Here is a 17,839-nt window from a genome sequence, read left to right as displayed (position 1 = left end):
TTCCTATCGCGGACTAAGTAGAAAGTCTGATTGGCGGCCGCTGATACCAGCCACTGCTTCGAGACACTGGCTGTGGTTCTGCCGCGATGAGGGGTTTGGACTTGGTTCCGCGAAAGTACTCGGAGTACCCTCCTCGAGAGCTCGTCGACTCTGCGATGGTCTTCGCGACTAGTGATTTGTGTTCTCATGAAATCTGTCGCGTGATCACTCTGCTTGATATACACGACTCTAGTCAGAGAAGCATTCGCATCAAATGTGTTTTTTTCTATTGTATATCAATGTATTCATGGCACTAGAGAAATTTGCAAGAGCTCGATATAATATCGAGCTATCTGCTCTCCTCCCTTTGATAGCCATCGGTATTGTCTGCCAGACCAGACTCTACTTGTTCTTCATGCTCCATCCTCTCAAAGGCTTTTCGAACTTGATGATTCCAATCGCTCCATGCAACGATCGCCCATTCACCAAAACCGACCAAGTACAGCGCGATACACTGGCCAATCCAGAGACCCGCTAAACCCCAGCCATGGAAAGCTAGCCAGATGCCCAAAGGCAAGGCGCCGGCGTAATAGCTTATAATATTGACTAAGGCACCAATATGTTGTCGTCCCATTCCTCGAAGGGAGCCACCACAAGAGCCATTCAGCCCATCAGCAATCTGGAACAAGGCTACCCAAGGCATGACTTCTGCAGTCAGCTTGATGACATCCTCATCATCGTTGAAGATTTTCGCGTAGAAGTTCTTGACCCCCATTAAAAGGGCGAGGACAAGGGCTCCAAGGATCATTGATAACCACGCAGCTACGTTGGCAGAGCGTGCTGCACCCTTGGCGTTTCTGCCTCCCAGCAGGTTTCCTACTCTTGCTGATGTTGCAACTCCAACGCCGAAGGGAATGGTGTTGAGGACTTGGTCCGTGGTCATGATGACTGATTGTGCAGCCAAAGGAATCGTTCCAAGTTTTCCTGCAGCGAGAGCCACAATCTCAAAGGCCCACCACTCAGTGCCTACGTGAACCACTCCGAGTAGAGCAAGTCTTGTAAATGTGCCGATGTTCTGCAAGGCCTTCTTCGACCAGCCGCCCCAGCAGTCCCAGCCTGCGACAAAGCGTGCGTAGGCTAGAAGAAGCAAGAATGATAGCCAGTACGATATGCTTGTGGCCAGAGGTGCTCCAAGGAGACCCATCTTGCAAGTGTACACGAAAAGATAGTTCAGACCTGCGTTCACAGGCGAAGTAATGAGAAGTACGTATGTGCCGGGTCTCATGATACCTAGTATGTTTTGTTAGTGCTTAGTTGTGTCTGCAAGTTTTCAATTAGCTTACCCTGTGCTTGCAAAAATTTCTTGAGGCATTCGAAATAGATATATCCAAGTCCACCGAGTGCGAGTACGCTCAAGAATTTGCTGCTATCCTCGGACAGGCGCTCATCCTGTCCGAGAGCCATAAAGACAGGTTTTGAGCAGAGCCAGAGAATAGCGACAGGGATATACAGGAGCCCAAGGACAAAGAAAGCTCTCTGGAGAATGATACCCAGATCGTGCTTATCTTTGCTTCCGGTGAAACTTGCAGAGGCAAGAGTGTCGATTGCAGTGGTGCCTCCGAGTGCGATGAGCCAACCAGAAGCCATGGCAAACATATAAGAGAAAGCTGCTGCTGCAAGTGCTTCAGGACTCAATCGTCCAACGACCAAAACCGAAACAGTCTGTAAAGAGTTTTGGAGCATGTATGCGAGAAAGACGGGAATTGATCCATTAAGCAATACCCAAAATTCATGGAGGATGAGCTGAGTCTTGCTCTTTCCCTCGTATTCGAAATCATCAACAGAGCCAATGGTGGGCTCATCGTCAGGCTTGGGAAGAAGAGAAGTTCTCTCGTCTGGATTCAGGTTTTTGGAGTCTGTCGACTTTCGGAGGAAATTTGGCAACCATGAACTGGCGCTCTGTGTGCCATCCTGTCGACTGTCCATTTTGGCAAGGGTATATCGGAATCAATGCAATAGACTGAATGCACCTGAATCTGGCTGTCAAGACATGAAGTACACGCTCGAGACAAGAGCCAACGATTTGCACTTGACGAATGATAGGTAACAAAATATTGTAAGTACTCATCGCATACCGTCACCGCCGCTCATGAACAAGAGGGTTTAGTCATACTCCTGGGCGAGACCCTGACCTGAAGGACGGGCTGAATATCCAGAAGGAGACTACTGGCGATAAAGCTGCCAGCAAAGACAAGGTTTAGTGTCGAGTCAAGTGGGGTTTCATCTTTGACAGCGGGACTCGGATGTCGCGATGAAGGACAAGCCAAAGGCCCTGAACATGGTTCTTATCAGAAAGATCTGCTGGGGTAGATTGGGGTTGTTGACTAAGGCCTGTCGCTAAGCAGACAACACCATCAGACGACATTTCTTTTTCCAACACTTCCGTGGATGCCTATCGGATACTGAGTCACGAGTTGACTGTATTCGCCATCGCAGAAGAAAATTTGGATATTCGTAGCCGAGGATGAGACCTTCCAAGTTTGATATTCGAGATATACGAGTAGGCTGTCGTCGAAAGATAACGGCCGGTGTTGAAGCCGCCGTCCATCAAACTTCAATGTGCAATTCATTTTCACACATTGCATGTACAGCGGCATTGCAAGATCTCAAATATCATTGTAATTGTCAGATGCCGAGTGCAGACTATACTGATTGACACATAGCAATGCTTTTGCAATTGCAAAGGTCGGAGATGGTGCTACTGTGAGGCACGGAAGAGATGATCCGGGAGGATGCACGGACCGCATCTTGATTGCCTCGACTCCAAGTGCCACGCGAGCAAGCAACCACTTCATGCATCCAACCAATCTCACGTCCGGAGTCTGAGGCAGTACTCCGGCGGCTGACACGACAAAAGACTTTTTTCCAGTAGATCTGATACACAATTGGAAGGGTCTCTGTGACAATTCGATCCCTGATTCTGCCGTGTGGTCAAGTCTATCAATCGTATAATCACCACCTCCTTCGCAGACAGATTAAGAATGCAACATGATCTGCGCAAAAGAAGACATAAGTGGTAGCTCTTGGAGATGCTGCACTGTGCAGTAAGTATCTGTATACCTAATTGTTTGACCATACCTGTGCTACTTTGCAGCTTTTGGCACTTGGTAGGAGCATGACTGCGCTTGATTCGATGGACCTTATCCAAATGTGGTTGCTTGCCGAAGGAAGGACCCGCGCAAGAACTCAACCCCAATAATCAATGGTAAGAGTTTGCAGCCCCAAATCTGACTACATGAACCAGGATTAGGTGTCGACATGCAAGCCTCTTGGTTGCGCCAAGTGACCTTAGTGCCACATCCAGCCCACCAGTTGCAGGTTCGAGATATGGCTTCCCGAGATAACACCTGCATGACCGTTCAGCGAATAGAATGCTGGCAGGGACGGCACCTATCAGGCATTCGCAATCATCTAATAGGGCTATGAAAAAGTATCGTGCACTTACACAGGCCTATTATCCATATGCAAAGATTGGCGTGAAGGTTGTGCCGATGATTTTTTCTTGTCTTCTTTCTTTAATAGTCCCTTTGGCGCCTAGTGCATCTTCCGGCTCACCAGATTGAAGTCAATGCCTTGAAAGCATCTATCAACTATGTCAAATACAGATGTTAAGCCCGTCTACGACGAGAAGCCTCCAGTGGGATCCACCGATCGGAGACCATCTCTCGAGAATGGAGTCGGCGAAATCATACATACAGTCAATGCCTCCGGCCATCGCGATCAATTACAACGGCACTACGGTCCTCTGCAAATCTGTGGTCTGGCCCTGAACATTGACTCTGCCTGGGTAGCGTTTGCTGGCTCTTTGGTTCTTGCTCTTCCTAACGGCGGGCCTGCTGGTGTACTATACGAGCTGATAACTGCCTGTATCTACTATGGTATCATTGCAGCATCTATCGCGGAGGTTTGTCAAGAAACACATACACAAACATACACAAGACATTGACTGAACCCGATCTTAGCTTGCATCAGCTGTACCTACTGCCGGCGGTGTATATCATTGGGCATCCGTCACTGCAGGTCCAAAATGGGGCAGAAGTGTTGGTTTCTTTGCTGGGTAAGCATCATCCCAAACCAAAAATGCCTATACTTTTGCTGACTGTTTAAAAGCTACCTCAACTTCTTTGGATGGGTGTTCGATCTTTGTAGTATCGTGGCCATTCCTTCGAACGTTCTACTGCAGATGTGGAGTTTGTTCCATCCCGATTTCGTCCTCAAGGCCTGGCATACCTATCTGACATATGTCCTCATCACATGGTTCTGTGTCTTGTTCTGCGTATTTGGCAACCGATTCTTGCCGCTCCTACAAAACGTTGGATTATTCTTGCTCATCGTCGGAGGAATCGTTACAATCATTGTCTTGGCTGCAACGCCAAACACACATGCCAGTACCTCCTTCGTCTGGACTGACTGGCAGAACGCCACTGGTTGGGGTGGTGGAGTTGCATTTTTGACCGGCGTCTTGAACGGGTCCTTCACAATCGCCACAGTGGACAGTGTTTCTCATATGGCAGAAGAGCTTCCAAATCCCCGTCGCGATATCCCTCGAGCCATTTTTGCTCAAATTTCTCTTGGTGCCATCACCGCGTTCTTGTACGCCATAGCACTCTTCTATGCCGTGTCCGATCTGGACCAAGTCACTGGCAGCTCCGGTTCCTTCCCTGTGGCAATCATCTATCGGCAAGCAACTGGAAACGCTGGTGGCGCTTTCTGCCTGCTGCTTATCATTTTCTTCATCATCATGATCTGCGCCATCTCGACTGTACTCTCGCTTGGTCGCACCTGGTGGGCACTCGCCCGTGATCAAGCTACACCTTTCGGAGGCTTCTTCTCTTCGGTCAACGAGCAGCTCTCCTGTCCAATTCCTGCTACTATCTTCGTGGGCTTACTTGTCACGGCTCTTGGTGCCATTATTCTCGGTTCTGGCACCGGTTTCAATGATTTAGTAGGAAGCTTCATCGTGCTTTGCGCCTTCTCGTACCTTTTAGCCATCTTCCCTCACCTCATCAGTGGCCGGAAGTACACTCCTAAGGGCGATTTCTGGATGGGGAGGTATGGCTTCGTGGTGAACGCCCTTGGCTGTGTGTTGATCGTTTTCTTCAACATCATGTTCTGCTTCCCCTATGCACTGCCAGTAACGGCTGATTTGATGAACTACAACTCGGTCATTTTGGTTGGTGTCTTGGTCATTGTCACTTTTTGGTGGCTTGTCTATGGGTTGAAGCATTACCCTGCTCCAAAAGTGCTCACTGAGGCGATGAAGTAGTTGGTTGTTCGTATGTAGAATTAAAATCCAGTGTTTTCAATTGTCTAGGTCTTCTACATGCTGGCTCGTATCGTTTTCCCTCGCGTTGTTTGCCGACTTGTTGGTATCGTGAGGAGGGAGGAAGGCACAACGCCAGCGTCATCTGTAAGCGACTTCCTACCGTCATCACGCTTCTTGTTGCCTCGTCTCCTTCCTGAACAATGACCTATATTCACACCACCCTTCTGCATCGCATCAAGAAGTATAGAATCACAAAGCAGATTTTACAAAGGCGATATCACACCAAGTGCCCCGAAGGAACCCCGCCAGCCCGGGTACTCGAACAATCACAATCTTGCTACTATCCCCGCTCCAACACAGGGAATGTTGCAAGCTATCGAAAAGCACAGTTGTAATCCGAAAACGAGCTTGGCCACTGAGACAGCGTTGAACGAGGTCATCTCTCTGGAGGCCACGTTCATCACGAAAGTATCGTGCAGTTCTACAGCTATAATGAGACAGTCCACAGCGCTAGAAGCGGCAAGCCTACATATCGGGTCGTCGACAATATCAACAACCACTTGACAGCGAATCAAAGTCATCATCAGGAAATGAATCGCACGACAGTTGCTCTCGTCACGGTCATCAACTACCTGTTAACCTACATCGAGGAAAACAAGCACATCGTTAATTCGGGACAAACGAAGCTCTTGCAGAGCCGTGGAATCGTCGGTTTGAGTTAGCGCTACGCGAGGGCGACCATTGTACCTCCCAAGGTACTCAAGATAATCACAATCTTGCAACAATCCCTTCTCTAACATGGCGAGTGTCACAAGCTATCAAAATGCACAGTTGCAATCAAAAAGTGGGTCTGGCCACTGAGATAGCCTCGATGGGTTCTCTCTGTGGATACCACGTTCTTTGTGAAAGTAACGTGCATTTCTGCAATCCAGACTGTGCAATAGAACAGATTTTAGAGGAAGAAGTCAAGCTCTTAGAGAATGACATGCTTTGTGGCCCTCTGCCTCAGCTTACAGTCACTCCAGCTCCTTCCATTGGTCCCGAAGAGTGTTCGTGTATCATACATGACCTTAATTATAAACAGACAATTCTGATACTGCTCTAGTCGGCGCAAGTATCCAACATGTCATCAACCAACTACGTGTCAGCGAAGAGCTTCATCCACTCTTCATCCAACATCGGCTTTTGCCGAAAAGGCAAAAAAAGAAAAACGTCTTGATAATGCCGACGTTCACTCCATTCCTGCCACATACATCGACGACCACGGTTTTGCAATTAGAGACAATGGATGCAACATGGTTATGGCGGAGCTCAACAGAGCCTTGCATGCTATTTATGATGTCTCAATAGGTACCTTGCCTCCGTCGTGCCACGTTCAGTATAGCAGACTCGGAAGTGCCGGACATATGATATGTCTCCACTTTGCAATAATCAGGATGACCTATTTAGAACTTGGTGAGACGATGGATCCTACCAACTGCTGTTTGCGTCTTCTTGGTATCAAGATCGACAACAATCAGAAGTTCCTTGTTGCTAACTACGTTTCTGCCCGTTTCTAGCACGCACTGATCTCCGAAATAATCAGCTCGAGAGATTTGAAGTATGCATAGCCTTATCTCAGGTATGGTAAAAAGGTCTTCAAAGGCCTGCATAAGGCTTCTGAACGTCATTACGACCGTATCTGCCAAGGTTATCGTCACTGCTAGTAGAGTGCCAGACCTGTTGCACTTCAAGGTTTATGACCTGATCATTTGCAGCGGTGACCACATGATCGCTCAGATAGAACCACACTACGAGCAGAAAGAAGGTCGCCAGACTGTTTATCGATGTCCATCACCCGGGTATATCTGCCGCATGAGCTGCGTATACGCCAAAGACCCAAGCGCACGTCACCCAAGAACGGAGGTCAGTACGCCAGTGACATGTGCAAGGAAACCACCGCACAGAGATAGGCTTGGGCGGAGTCGAAGAAGGCACACGTCTGCAACGAGTGCTCGAAGTTTTACAGAGCAACGGACGATAGCCAGACAGACTTTCAGGCAGAGATCCCAGAAACGGTTTCTTAATTATCCGCCCATGGACAGAAAGCATTCGCGAGGGATAGCAACAACAACAAGGTCCGCCTTACTCCAAGGGGAGGTAAGAGATCTCTACAGCCCACTACCTCTCCTGACGCACTTCACGATTCTCTTTCCCTAGTGGTTCACAAAAAGGGATGGTTTGCTTTTTGATTGCTTTACACATGCCCGAAATAACTCTCTGGCCTTTTCTCTGCGTTTTTCCTTATACCACGCTGATCAGCGATGAATTCCTGCTGGAGAAGTCGTTTTTAGTGTTTCGCTCTGCCGCAAGCCTTCCTGCATATTGAAGTCTGCAAGTACTCCGACTATAGTTAAGGATAGACTGTAGACTGTAGAAAGGCACAACTCTTTCAGAAAGCAGAGGCTCAGTGCTAAATTATCTGCCGAAAATGCTCATTCACACAGTGGCCAGGTGGTGGAAAATTGCCGGCATAGCTGGCGATCAGTTCACTCTTCTCGATCAGACGCTAAGGTTCTTCTGGAGTCGAGTAGCAACCGTATGAGATCCAGTGGCTTTCACAGCGGCGACAGTCTCCGTCGCCCTATTCATCTTCCACATCTCTTAGCATACGCAAGAAGTAAAGCTCAGTAGCCTCACGTTTCGCACAGAGGTATAACCATCTTCCGGTGGCCGCTCGCCAGGTAGCCTTCTGTTCCTCTTTGAACTTGCGGTTCTCGTTAGTACGAGAAACAAAGCCCTCGTGCCATATGAGTAGCCTTCGTGGAGCACATTGGTCCTGTTGGTGGACTGAACTGGCTGTTTGAATTTCGGCTTGCCGTATGATGGCAAGGTACTCAGCTCTTGAAGATAGTGCACGTCGTCGTTCATCCCAAATAGCTGTCTGGTTAAGGATAAACCAACATATTCCTTGTCAGGCCAGCAGCTCGGTTCATTTCCAAGAGCAGCGATCTCCTACAGGTGCTATTTAGCACCAGAAAGATTCCAGCACCTTCCCAAGAAGAGCACAAAGATCGCTAGCTATACTGTTGATCCCACCCCTGCCACCTGGTTGGTGCGGGAATTAGAACCGTCGACAGCATGGCAATTTACATTGGCACCAAAGCGAGGCTTGATCATATGCATTGAAGATCAATACCTCTCCTGATGCACCCCAAGAGTCCCTTTCACCATTGATTTATGACAAAAGATTGCTTTGCTTCTTTACATGCTTGGCATAATGCTTGCAGGGGACACTTCTCTGGCCCTTCGTCTGATCGCTTCTCCTCTACAACACGCGAACCATCGATGACTCCCCACCGGGGCAGTAGTTTCCAATTTATCATTTCGTCTCTAACAGCAGAATGTAGGTTGTGCCCAGGCACAATAATTTCAGGAAGCAGAGACATGTCCACGGAGAGTTGACATCTTGATTCCTCTCAGTGGATACCGCCTTGTTTCCTGTTGCTATTATGCATTTCTATAGCTATATGTATTATCTCATACTTTCTCTTGCCCCCAGTGATGAGCCGCCATAGATTTACAACGTCTCAAGAAGTTATACTCTCATGACTTGGTAATGATTGCACGGAACAATCTTGTTTTCATCGTCCACCTTACCTCGAAGAACTACTCGATGTCTTCCTCCACCATGACCTTGCGCTTGTGATGACCGATTCTCAGCAGGAACGACGTCAATATAGCGTAGATCAGACCCAACACGACGAAAGGTAGCCCCACGAACAAACCTCCCAGCTGCATGCCTCTCTGGAACAGCCAAGCAAGCAGTGGTCCGCCGATCATCAAGCCTAGAGTGTCGACGACTCCAATAACTGTGTACAACTCTGCAACTCTGTTCGGCTCGACCAAGCCAGTTAAGAAGGAGCGGAGGAAGACTGGGAAACCATTTCCCATGGTTGCAACCATCAATGATGCAGTGAAAACGATGGCATTGGATGAGAAGCCTACGGCCGCCCAACCGACAAGCATCAGACCAGCACTTCCTCGAGTAAGGAGGAGGTCTCTCTTCTGTCCGCTCACACCAGCATTGGCAAGAAGCTTGTAGACCCATGACTGCACAAACAAGAACGTGGCGATGGTCACTCCGGCTCGAACTGTCAGCAGCATTGTTACACTGGCGAAGCTCATGCCGTAACGTGAACTTGCATACTGCAGGAGCAAGGGCACGATGGTGACCGTCAACATGATAGGGACGAAGGTGATGATCAAAAGGACAACCCGTTTGTCGTGCAAGAAGTATTTGGTGGAACCGACCAGAGGCTTGTAGCATTGCTCCAGGAAGCTCTTGATTTGGTTCTTCGGTGATGATGTTGACTCTTCCTCGTCACTACGTTCTTCTTCAGGCTTGACAGCTTGCTGGTATCCCAGTGTCTCCGGAATCAGAAGAGATAATGGAACTCCAATGCAAAAACATCCTATACCGATGAACACTGCCACCAGAGGATTACGCGTCATAATCCAAGCCACTACAGGTGGACAAAGAAGATTACTGGTTAGGTTGGCGGAGTAGATGCGTAGAAAGACGGCGGATCTGGATTCCTGGTTCGTAACATCGGAGACGACAACAAAAGCAACAGCTGTTATGACTGGTGAGCCTCCCAGTATAAGGGCATGCAACGCTGAGAACCAAGAGACTCGTAGGTTCAAACTCTGCCAGAACCAACCTGTCCGAAGGTCAGTAAGACATCTAAATCTGCTTGCGGTCATAGCTGTTCACAAATGCAAGCTCGACTTACACACAAAGAGTTGCCATCCTATTCTGAGAGGGAAGCCGCATAGACCAATCACCATAATCGGTCTTCTACCCCATCGGTCTGCCAAAATACCAATTGGAATTGATAGAACGAGACCTGTATTGTGTCAACATTGAGTCGAATCTCAAACTCGGACATTCTCATACTTGGAATGCATTCAAGAAATTGCTGAGTGCCTTTCAGCATAGCCACTTTTCCCTGTACTTCGGCTACCTTGCACCATTGTTCTTCCACGCCACCAAGTGCACCTGGTCCTATAGCTGGCCTAGGTATTAAGATCTTGGTTGGGTCTTCACGCTCCCAGTATTGATAGCAGTAAATTGACTCAAAGATTCTCGTCAATGGTGCCTCTGCAAATTGATCGGCACATTGGATGATCAGAATTAAAACTCCCATTATAATCAAAATGGCGCGGGAGCTCATTTGGCGTTTGCCATCTTCGGTTATCGTTTCATTTTGTGGTGCGGTATTCTGTCCCAAAAGAGGCGTGACTTCTGTTTCGTAGACGTCGGGTAGCTTGGTAGTTGCTTGTGATGGTCGCTCGACCTCCACCACGTCAATTGAGTCTTTCGAAGATCCGGCAGTCATAATGCACACAAAAGCAATCGCGGCAATGCTGGGCAAGAAACCCCTGTTGGAAATGCGAATTGCAAACAGGTACTTCAGGGAGACGTAGCGTAGTACAGTATTTATCCACCTACCTTCTTGGGACTTTCTTTTCGGAGCTGCGCTCCTGCCGACGACTGTTTTCAGATAACGCCGTGTACAAGGCATCCGCAATGTAGCGTCTGCCATTGGTGGACATTTATTCAGCTGCCTGCACAACGAAAACATGATATTTTTGCTTTTCCTCCTCAATATGGAGTACAGGCAGCGACAATCGAGCTTATCTTTAAGCCGCATGCGTTGTTAACAGAACCATCTTGCGCCATGTGAATGTCGTGGACCGAGGTATCACATCCTAGATCAGCTCCAACAGGCGCATCTCTCTGCAGACGCAACGAACCGCCAAAGGGTAGCGATCCACAATGCGATTAGCAGAAAAGAGGCCTCGCGTAATTCAGATCAGACGAGACTTGAGCCAAAGCATGAGTTATCTACCTACATAGGAGCAACAAAAGCCACGAGCGGTCACAAATGAAAACATCCATGTAAGGTTGTCAATATCAACAAAAGAATCTGACATACGAATGGATAATACTTTTTACATAGAAGGTTTAGCCCACTTTATACCACTTCTGTAAATGCTTCATCAATCATGGCCAGCGCCATTGCTTGCCTTGGGGCTATTTCTTTCGCTTTGGGGCTTGACGGGCCTCTTCTCTTCGTCACCACTATCATCGTAATCCTCATCCATATCCATCTTGCGGGCCGCTGGCTCCAAGTGAGGCTGTTGGGGCTGAGGCTGAGGCGGAGGTTGTGGTGGAGCCTGAGATTGCACAGGCGTAGGAGCCTGGGTAGGAGGCTGTGTTTGGGGCTGAGGAGGTGGAGGGAGCTGTTGGGCAGAGGGTACAGGTGTAGGCTGCTCCTTGCGCTCCTCTGTTGCTCCAATGCGTGGAGAGGGTTGAGGGTTGACCTGAGATGGTGGTCCAAGGGCCGGTGAGTGGTGAGCGGCTTCGGAAGGGTGGTAGTTCTCAGTGGCACGGCGCTGATCATCTGCGCGTCGTACCTCTGACGGGCTTCGGTATGGCGACTTGGGCAGACGGTCCATACGGTCTGGTGGCGAAGCACGTCTGCTGCTAGGATCCTCAAGACGCGAACGGCTCTCTTCGTTGGCGGGCTTCTTCTGGGAGCTCATGCTAGAGGCATCATCTTCCCATTCTCTATGTCTTTTGGGAGGAGCGGTCGAAGGACGATCTTCGCGCTCCCTAGCTGCTGCCTCAGCTGCCTGCAAAGCTGCATTAGGTGGAGGAGCACCTCCAGCAATGCTAGGCGTGCCAGATGTAGGGTGATGCTCAAAAGGCTGACGTCCAAATTTGCCGTTAGGAGAAGTGTTTTGGTTCTCGATGATTGGACGGATCTCAGGAGGGCTAGCCATCCTGTTGGGGTAGCCAGGAGCTTGCCCCTGAGCCGGTGGAGGTGCACCCATGCTTGCAGCTGGAGGAGGTACACTAGACGATTGTGGGCCATAGTTGGGGTTAGCGATGCGGTTGGGTGGAGCCGATCCCTGCTGCGGAAGTGGTTGAGGAAGCTGGGAAGGAGTCTGGGCTTGAGGTGCAGGAGGGTAAGCACCAGGTCCTGGAGCATTATAAAGCACCTTGGGCGAAGGTGACAGACCTCTGTGGGCAGGAGGAGGAGGACGCTGAGGCTGAGGCTGCTCCTGGTATTGCCTGGGCTCTTGCTTGGGAGGCGTAGGCTGGCGAGGAGGGACGTGCTGAGCAAGGCGATCCCTCGAGTCGTATGGGTTCAGCATTTGGGGCTGAGATCCAGGGTTTTGGGGGTTCTGGAGGTCGGCAAGACGGTTGTTACGGGACCAGTCTGCGCCTGGAGGAGGCTGTTGGGCAGCTTGGGCTTGACCCGGAGGAGGTGCTCCCCATTGAGGAGCAGGGGGGCCAGCACCCAAAGCGCCTGGCTGGTATGCTTGAGGAGGTACATCTTGAGGGAGCGGAGCGCCTGCTTGGTTGGGAAGACCGTTGGTAGGCTGGCCCTTGAGCAGGGCAAGACGGGCCTTGATGTGCACATTGGTCGGGTCGAGCTCAGCGGCTCTAGAGTAAGCGTCAAGAGCGTCGTTGGTCTGGTTGTTGCAAGACTCGTACAGGGTGCCGAGATCGTACCAAACTTCGGAGATGTTAGGGTTGAGGCGGATAGCCCTTGAGTAAGCATCGAGAGCATCGCGGTACTGGTTGATCTGATAATACAAGACACCAATCGAGCACCAGAATGTAGGGTTGCGACCGTCACGATAGACGGCTTGCTGATAAGCCTCGTATGCTTTGGGGTATTTCTGCTGCGACATGTAGCAGCGACCAAGGAGGTACCAGCTTTGGGCATCGGTCTGGTCAGAGTTGACCGACTTTTCTAAGTATTCGATGGCCTGCTCTTGGCTGCTGAAGCTGGTGCTTTGCTGGTGGTGCAGCCATCCGAGTTGTTGTAGAACCTTGGCGTGGTTGGGATCGCGATCAAGGACGCGCATGTAAGCGCTCTTGGCCGAGTCGTACTAAATTGTGTATTAGTCATGTGCTGAAGACTCCCAGAAGTTGTTGACCTTACCTCTTTCTGCTGCTCGTACACATGACCAATCTGGAACCAGATGTCCTCTTCGCTAAGAGGTCGAGGAGGGTCGGTCACAATGTATTTAAAGCACTGCGATATGGTCAGTCAAACGGCAGTTGCGGATGGCAAGGGAAGCGACATACCTCCAGACTCTGCTGGAACTTTTGCTGTTGTTTGTATATTATACCAAGGCGGAAGTATATCTCGTTGGCTTTCTCGAAGCGCGGGTCCATGCGCATGACTTGGGAGAAGGCTTCCTCGGCGTGTTCGAGCGAGCCATAGCGATCGTAGAGGATACCGATACCATACCAGAGCTTGGGTTCCTGCCGGGTATTTAATATTGGTGAGAGCGACGACATTGACTAAGGAGGGGTGGACAAACCTTGGGATCAGGCAAGTGATACAGGGCTTGCTGGTATGCCGAGTACGCTTGTTGAAGGTCGTCCATCATAAGATAGCAGTGGCCTGGAATATCGTTAGCTCTGGCGCAGAAAGTTGTCGGAACCAAGTCGCGTACCAAGAGCGCTCCAGACCTCTCCATTCGCAACTTCGATGCGGAGAATCTGCTTAAGATACTCGACAGCAGCTGGGAATTGGTCCTTGGAGCGAAGGATGCATGAGATAGCAAGCATGGCCTGAACCGAATGGTTGTTGAAGCTGAGAGCGCGTTCATATGCTTGCGTCGCGCTATCGTACTCGCCCATCATCTCCGAGACACTTCCTAGGTCGTGTTAGTAGACGCGTTTCACAAGCAACAGAAGACAAAACGTACCAAGCTGCAACCAAATACCCTCGTTTGCCTGCTGAAGATAATGCGATGCTGGCTTTGCTGGGTGCGGAGGCTGCAAGGCAACATGGCCATTGGGCTGGCCTCGACCCTGCTGAACAACATGATGCGGATGCATCGCCGTCGTTGGGGATGTCTGGGAAGCCATCATGAAAGACTAAGGAGGAGTGCTGGGCTCTGTCAGTATGGGAAGCTTTATAGGACTCAGGCGCGCGTCATTGCGGTATAGGCGCGGGCAAAGAAGACTTACTTGTGGTTACGCGAGACGCGCGCAGACAGCCAGGATGCCAAGCGAACAGAAATGAAGGTGGGGTGTGGTATAAAAAAAGAAGAGGTCTTTGATGACCGTGGTGGATGGTGGATGGTAGCGGGCAGGTCTCGCAAGGTGCACACGGGATACACGCGACGAAACAGGCGACAAGAGGGAAGAGGGAAGAGAAGAAAATCGAGAGGGGAAATGGCAGCAGTCGGATAGACGACGCTTCTGACAGAACCCTAACCCAGATTTCCTGAAAGGCGCCGCACACCTACATGTGCCTTGGCGCAACTGTTTTTGATTGAGCCATGGTGGAGCCAGAAGATCAGCCCCTGTCGCGGAACTAGCATGTGTGGAGGATGCAAATGATGGGGGGGCTGCCCGAGCCAAGCATTGAACGAAGCGACCGATCGAAATAACCTACCTGCATCTGTTGACAACCGTTGCCATTCTGCAGTGATCAACGCTTGCAGATGCCCATCGAGCTTGGAGCATTCCACCATTCTGGCCCCCACGCCGGCTATACATGTTTGACTGCAACAGCCTGCCTCCTTGGGTAAGGCCTGAATACAGCCATTTCCCTTGCGTTGATGCGTGTCAGCCTTGGACAAGCTTCAGCTGAGAGCGGTATCACTCGGCATCCATACTCCAAAGTTCCATCCTTTCCGTCGTGGAATGCCCGAGGCTTTTGCGAGCGTTGATTGACTTCGTGGGGAAAACAAACTCAGGAGAGAAGAGTGATGATGTCTGCACGTCCGTTAACCTTGGCAGTGCGCCATGTTGCGCCCAAACCGCCTTTACACCGCAACGATTCGGCCATCGAATCTCAATCTCGTGATTAGCTATTATCCAGCCACGTCGAATCCTTCGGCGTACATGATCGCTGTGCTGGGGACATTACCTATGCAATCATGCACACCGTGCAAGCAACCCGGCCCGCTGTACATCTGCAGGTAGATGCGCCATTCCGTCGAGCCTGTCGATAATTCATTTATTCGGCTATCTTGGTCTCTACCGGCCGCCGGTTTCCTGCATAATCATCTCCCCACTCAATCAAACAGACTCGTACAGAACGTTCCAACAATAACGCTTCCGTGTACAGGAGTTTGTTGGCTCAGAGCCGTCGGCTCGCTGCTGCAATAGGTAGCGGTAAGCTGGTGAAGACGTTATGACTAGATATGTACCGGACCAGATGCAACGGAATTTACGAACCATTAGGCGCGCCACGGCAAGCCACGGGCGGATTCGAATGTCTTTGGGGGTCTTCGCTGTGGTTATGTGGTTAACCTTTGTCCACGGCAAAAAGTGGCTAGGTTCGGGCCACGTGCTTTTGGGTTGAGTAGTGTGGATCCAACTCGCCAGGCCGCCTGCCGCTTGATGGCGTGCCTGGCTTTGGCGACACATCGCTAGATGTCTCCGCATCTTGACACCCTCCGAGCAGCTCCAAGGGCTCGTCACACAGTGTGATCGACAGTCAGATGTCCGGCCAGCTCATGCCCATCCTTGGAAGTGACACGGGTCGAGTTCAGCTGATGTTGCACTCAAAGTACTAAACGGGACATTACGCCTTCATGGATCCACTGTGCGATGTTGCAAAAAAGCTTGTTCCTGAAATGGCGTTCCTGTTCCATGTCAAGCTTCCCTCAATGTTTGCTTGGTCAGTGGCATCGGTGGTCTGAATATCAGCTTCAACAACCACGATTTGGGAATGTCAAAGTATTTGGATCTGTCTGTGCCAACAGCAGCTTGTCGAATGCTGGTCATTGCGTCGTGCTTTGCCCAACTTATCGGGCAGCGACACATGTTTGGTACCTGCTGACGGCTTCTGGTGTCCCCGAATCTCACGTTGCAGTCGTCTGCATGTCGCCTGCATGCAGATTAATGCAAGCCCAGTATTCCGGGCCTTCTGCACCAACGTGTTTCATGTTATGGTTACATGCCTATCATGATCAAAAAGAGATATTAGGTGTAGCTAAAATTGTTTGCAATAGGTGGTGTCGCTCAACAGCCATTACTGGGAACAATTCCACAAGGTCTGCAATCGACTTCAACCAGAACGTGTGCTTTCTTGCAGTTATATGTATATGACTGATGTCGCATCTTCCTACACGGCTTCCCGTCTCAACTTAGCGAGGGTTGCTTTACCTGCGCGGCTTTCATTTGGCTTGCCAATCTCGCTAGTGATCCAGTCACCGATTCTGCTAATCTCAGCCAGATCAATACCAGTGTTGACTCCGAGACTTTCGAGGGTATACACCAAATCCTCTGTGGCGACGTTTCCGGTTGCGCCAGGCGAGTAGGGACAGCCACCTAGACCACCAACAGCAGAATCAAAGGTTCGGACACCATGCTCCAATCCAACAAGAGTGTTGACTATTGCTTGACCAAATGTGTCGTGGAAATGTAGAGCTAGGTCGTCATTCCGAATACCCGCGGCGGTAAGGGTACGCAAGAGCTCTCTTGTGCGAGGTGCCGTGCCCATCCCCGTGGTGTCTGCTACTGATATCTCATCTGCTCCCATCTCGAGAAGGCTAGCAGCCAGTTCTGCGACCTTGTGAGGATCGACATCAGGTCCCTCAAATGGACAACCCAAGGCAACGGAGATATAAGCACGCACGCCAAAGCCTTTATCTCTGGCAGCGGTAATCAAAGGCTGGAATTTCTCGAGGGATTCAGCAATGCTGCAATTTGTGTTCTTCTGAGAGAAAGACTCGGTAGCCGCAAGGAAGATTGAGACTTCATGTTCTGGTTGATCAGAGCTCGAACTTGAGACCATGGCAGCGGCACCAGAAGTTGCAGAAGGCATGTCATTTGGGTTCTGTGTAGAAGTGTTCTGGGCAGGACCTGAATCATGCATAGGAGATGAGGGAGGTGTTGGATAAGAAGAGCGTCCGTGAGCGGAGTTTTGGGCTTGGATGGAGAAGAAGTTATCAAGACCTTTCATGTTGGGCAACAACCATTGGTAAGTGATGGGTTCAGTTATCTGAGGAGGATTTTGCAGAATGTTCTGCAAGACTTTGTCCGAGCTGGCCATCTGCTGAGAATCAGTCACCATTCATGGCATATCAGAGACTGACTTGACTTACTTGTGGTGTCCATTTGGGATGAACAAACGAGCCAGCTTCAATGGTCTTGAGTCCAGTAGCAGCAAGTCTTCTGACCAGGTCAATTTTAGTCTCGGGTGAGATGGAGGACTTTTCGTTTTGAAGACCATCTCGTGGCCCAACTTCAACAATCCTAACGTGGTCTGCAGGCCTTTTGGACGTTACAGAGAAGCACCGTCTGCTCAGTGCCCTAGGTATCCTCGAATCTCTCAGAGGACGTATGAATCCAGACATTTTGGTAGTAGCGAAGCAGACTTGTTATGAGTAGAGGTTAGATCGATTTGAAGCCTCCAAACAATAAGAATGCAGGTCTTGTTTGTACCAATCAACAGCATCCAAGGGCCACAAAGATGGAGTGATGCCTCGGGTGGTGTGGAGATA

General features: G+C 50.1%; 5 protein-coding genes across 5 annotated transcripts; 1 reads left to right on the top strand and 4 right to left on the bottom strand.

Annotated features, from left to right (window-relative positions):
- Positions 1-328: 328 nt before the first annotated feature.
- M437DRAFT_86702 (mate family transporter) lies at positions 329-1,965 on the bottom strand (the record flags this gene model as incomplete). Its single annotated transcript, XM_041028513.1, has 2 exons — positions 329-1,269; positions 1,323-1,965. 2 exons carry the CDS (start codon positions 1,963-1,965, stop codon positions 329-331), a joined length of 1,584 nt encoding a protein of 527 aa, XP_040877643.1.
- A 1,666-nt stretch (positions 1,966-3,631) lies between these two features.
- M437DRAFT_68153 (amino acid transporter) lies at positions 3,632-5,305 on the top strand (the record flags this gene model as incomplete). The annotated part of the gene is made up of 3 exons (XM_041025066.1): positions 3,632-3,943; positions 4,002-4,096; positions 4,150-5,305. The coding sequence occupies 3 exons, from the start codon at positions 3,632-3,634 to the stop codon at positions 5,303-5,305; spliced, it is 1,563 nt and encodes a 520-aa protein (XP_040877642.1).
- A 3,648-nt stretch (positions 5,306-8,953) lies between these two features.
- Positions 8,954-10,521, bottom strand: M437DRAFT_54273 (MFS general substrate transporter; the record flags this gene model as incomplete). The annotated part of the gene is made up of 3 exons (XM_041022659.1): positions 8,954-10,031; positions 10,077-10,194; positions 10,245-10,521. 3 exons carry the CDS (start codon positions 10,519-10,521, stop codon positions 8,954-8,956), a joined length of 1,473 nt encoding a protein of 490 aa, XP_040877641.1.
- An 829-nt stretch (positions 10,522-11,350) lies between these two features.
- M437DRAFT_54064 (TPR-like protein) lies at positions 11,351-14,246 on the bottom strand (the record flags this gene model as incomplete). The annotated part of the gene is made up of 6 exons (XM_041022629.1): positions 11,351-13,255; positions 13,309-13,401; positions 13,455-13,634; positions 13,694-13,776; positions 13,829-14,028; positions 14,080-14,246. The coding sequence occupies 6 exons, from the start codon at positions 14,244-14,246 to the stop codon at positions 11,351-11,353; spliced, it is 2,628 nt and encodes an 875-aa protein (XP_040877640.1).
- A 2,212-nt stretch (positions 14,247-16,458) lies between these two features.
- M437DRAFT_68150 (hydroxymethylglutaryl-CoA lyase) lies at positions 16,459-17,692 on the bottom strand (the record flags this gene model as incomplete). Its single annotated transcript, XM_041025065.1, has 2 exons — positions 16,459-17,388; positions 17,441-17,692. 2 exons carry the CDS (start codon positions 17,690-17,692, stop codon positions 16,459-16,461), a joined length of 1,182 nt encoding a protein of 393 aa, XP_040877639.1.
- Between the last annotated feature and the right edge of the window lie 147 nt (positions 17,693-17,839).

The sequence above is a fragment of the Aureobasidium melanogenum genome (assembly GCF_000721775.1).
Source record: "Aureobasidium melanogenum CBS 110374 unplaced genomic scaffold scaffold_19, whole genome shotgun sequence".
NCBI lineage: Eukaryota > Fungi > Ascomycota > Dothideomycetes > Dothideales > Saccotheciaceae > Aureobasidium > Aureobasidium melanogenum.
This window is presented reverse-complemented; position numbering and strand designations above follow the sequence as displayed.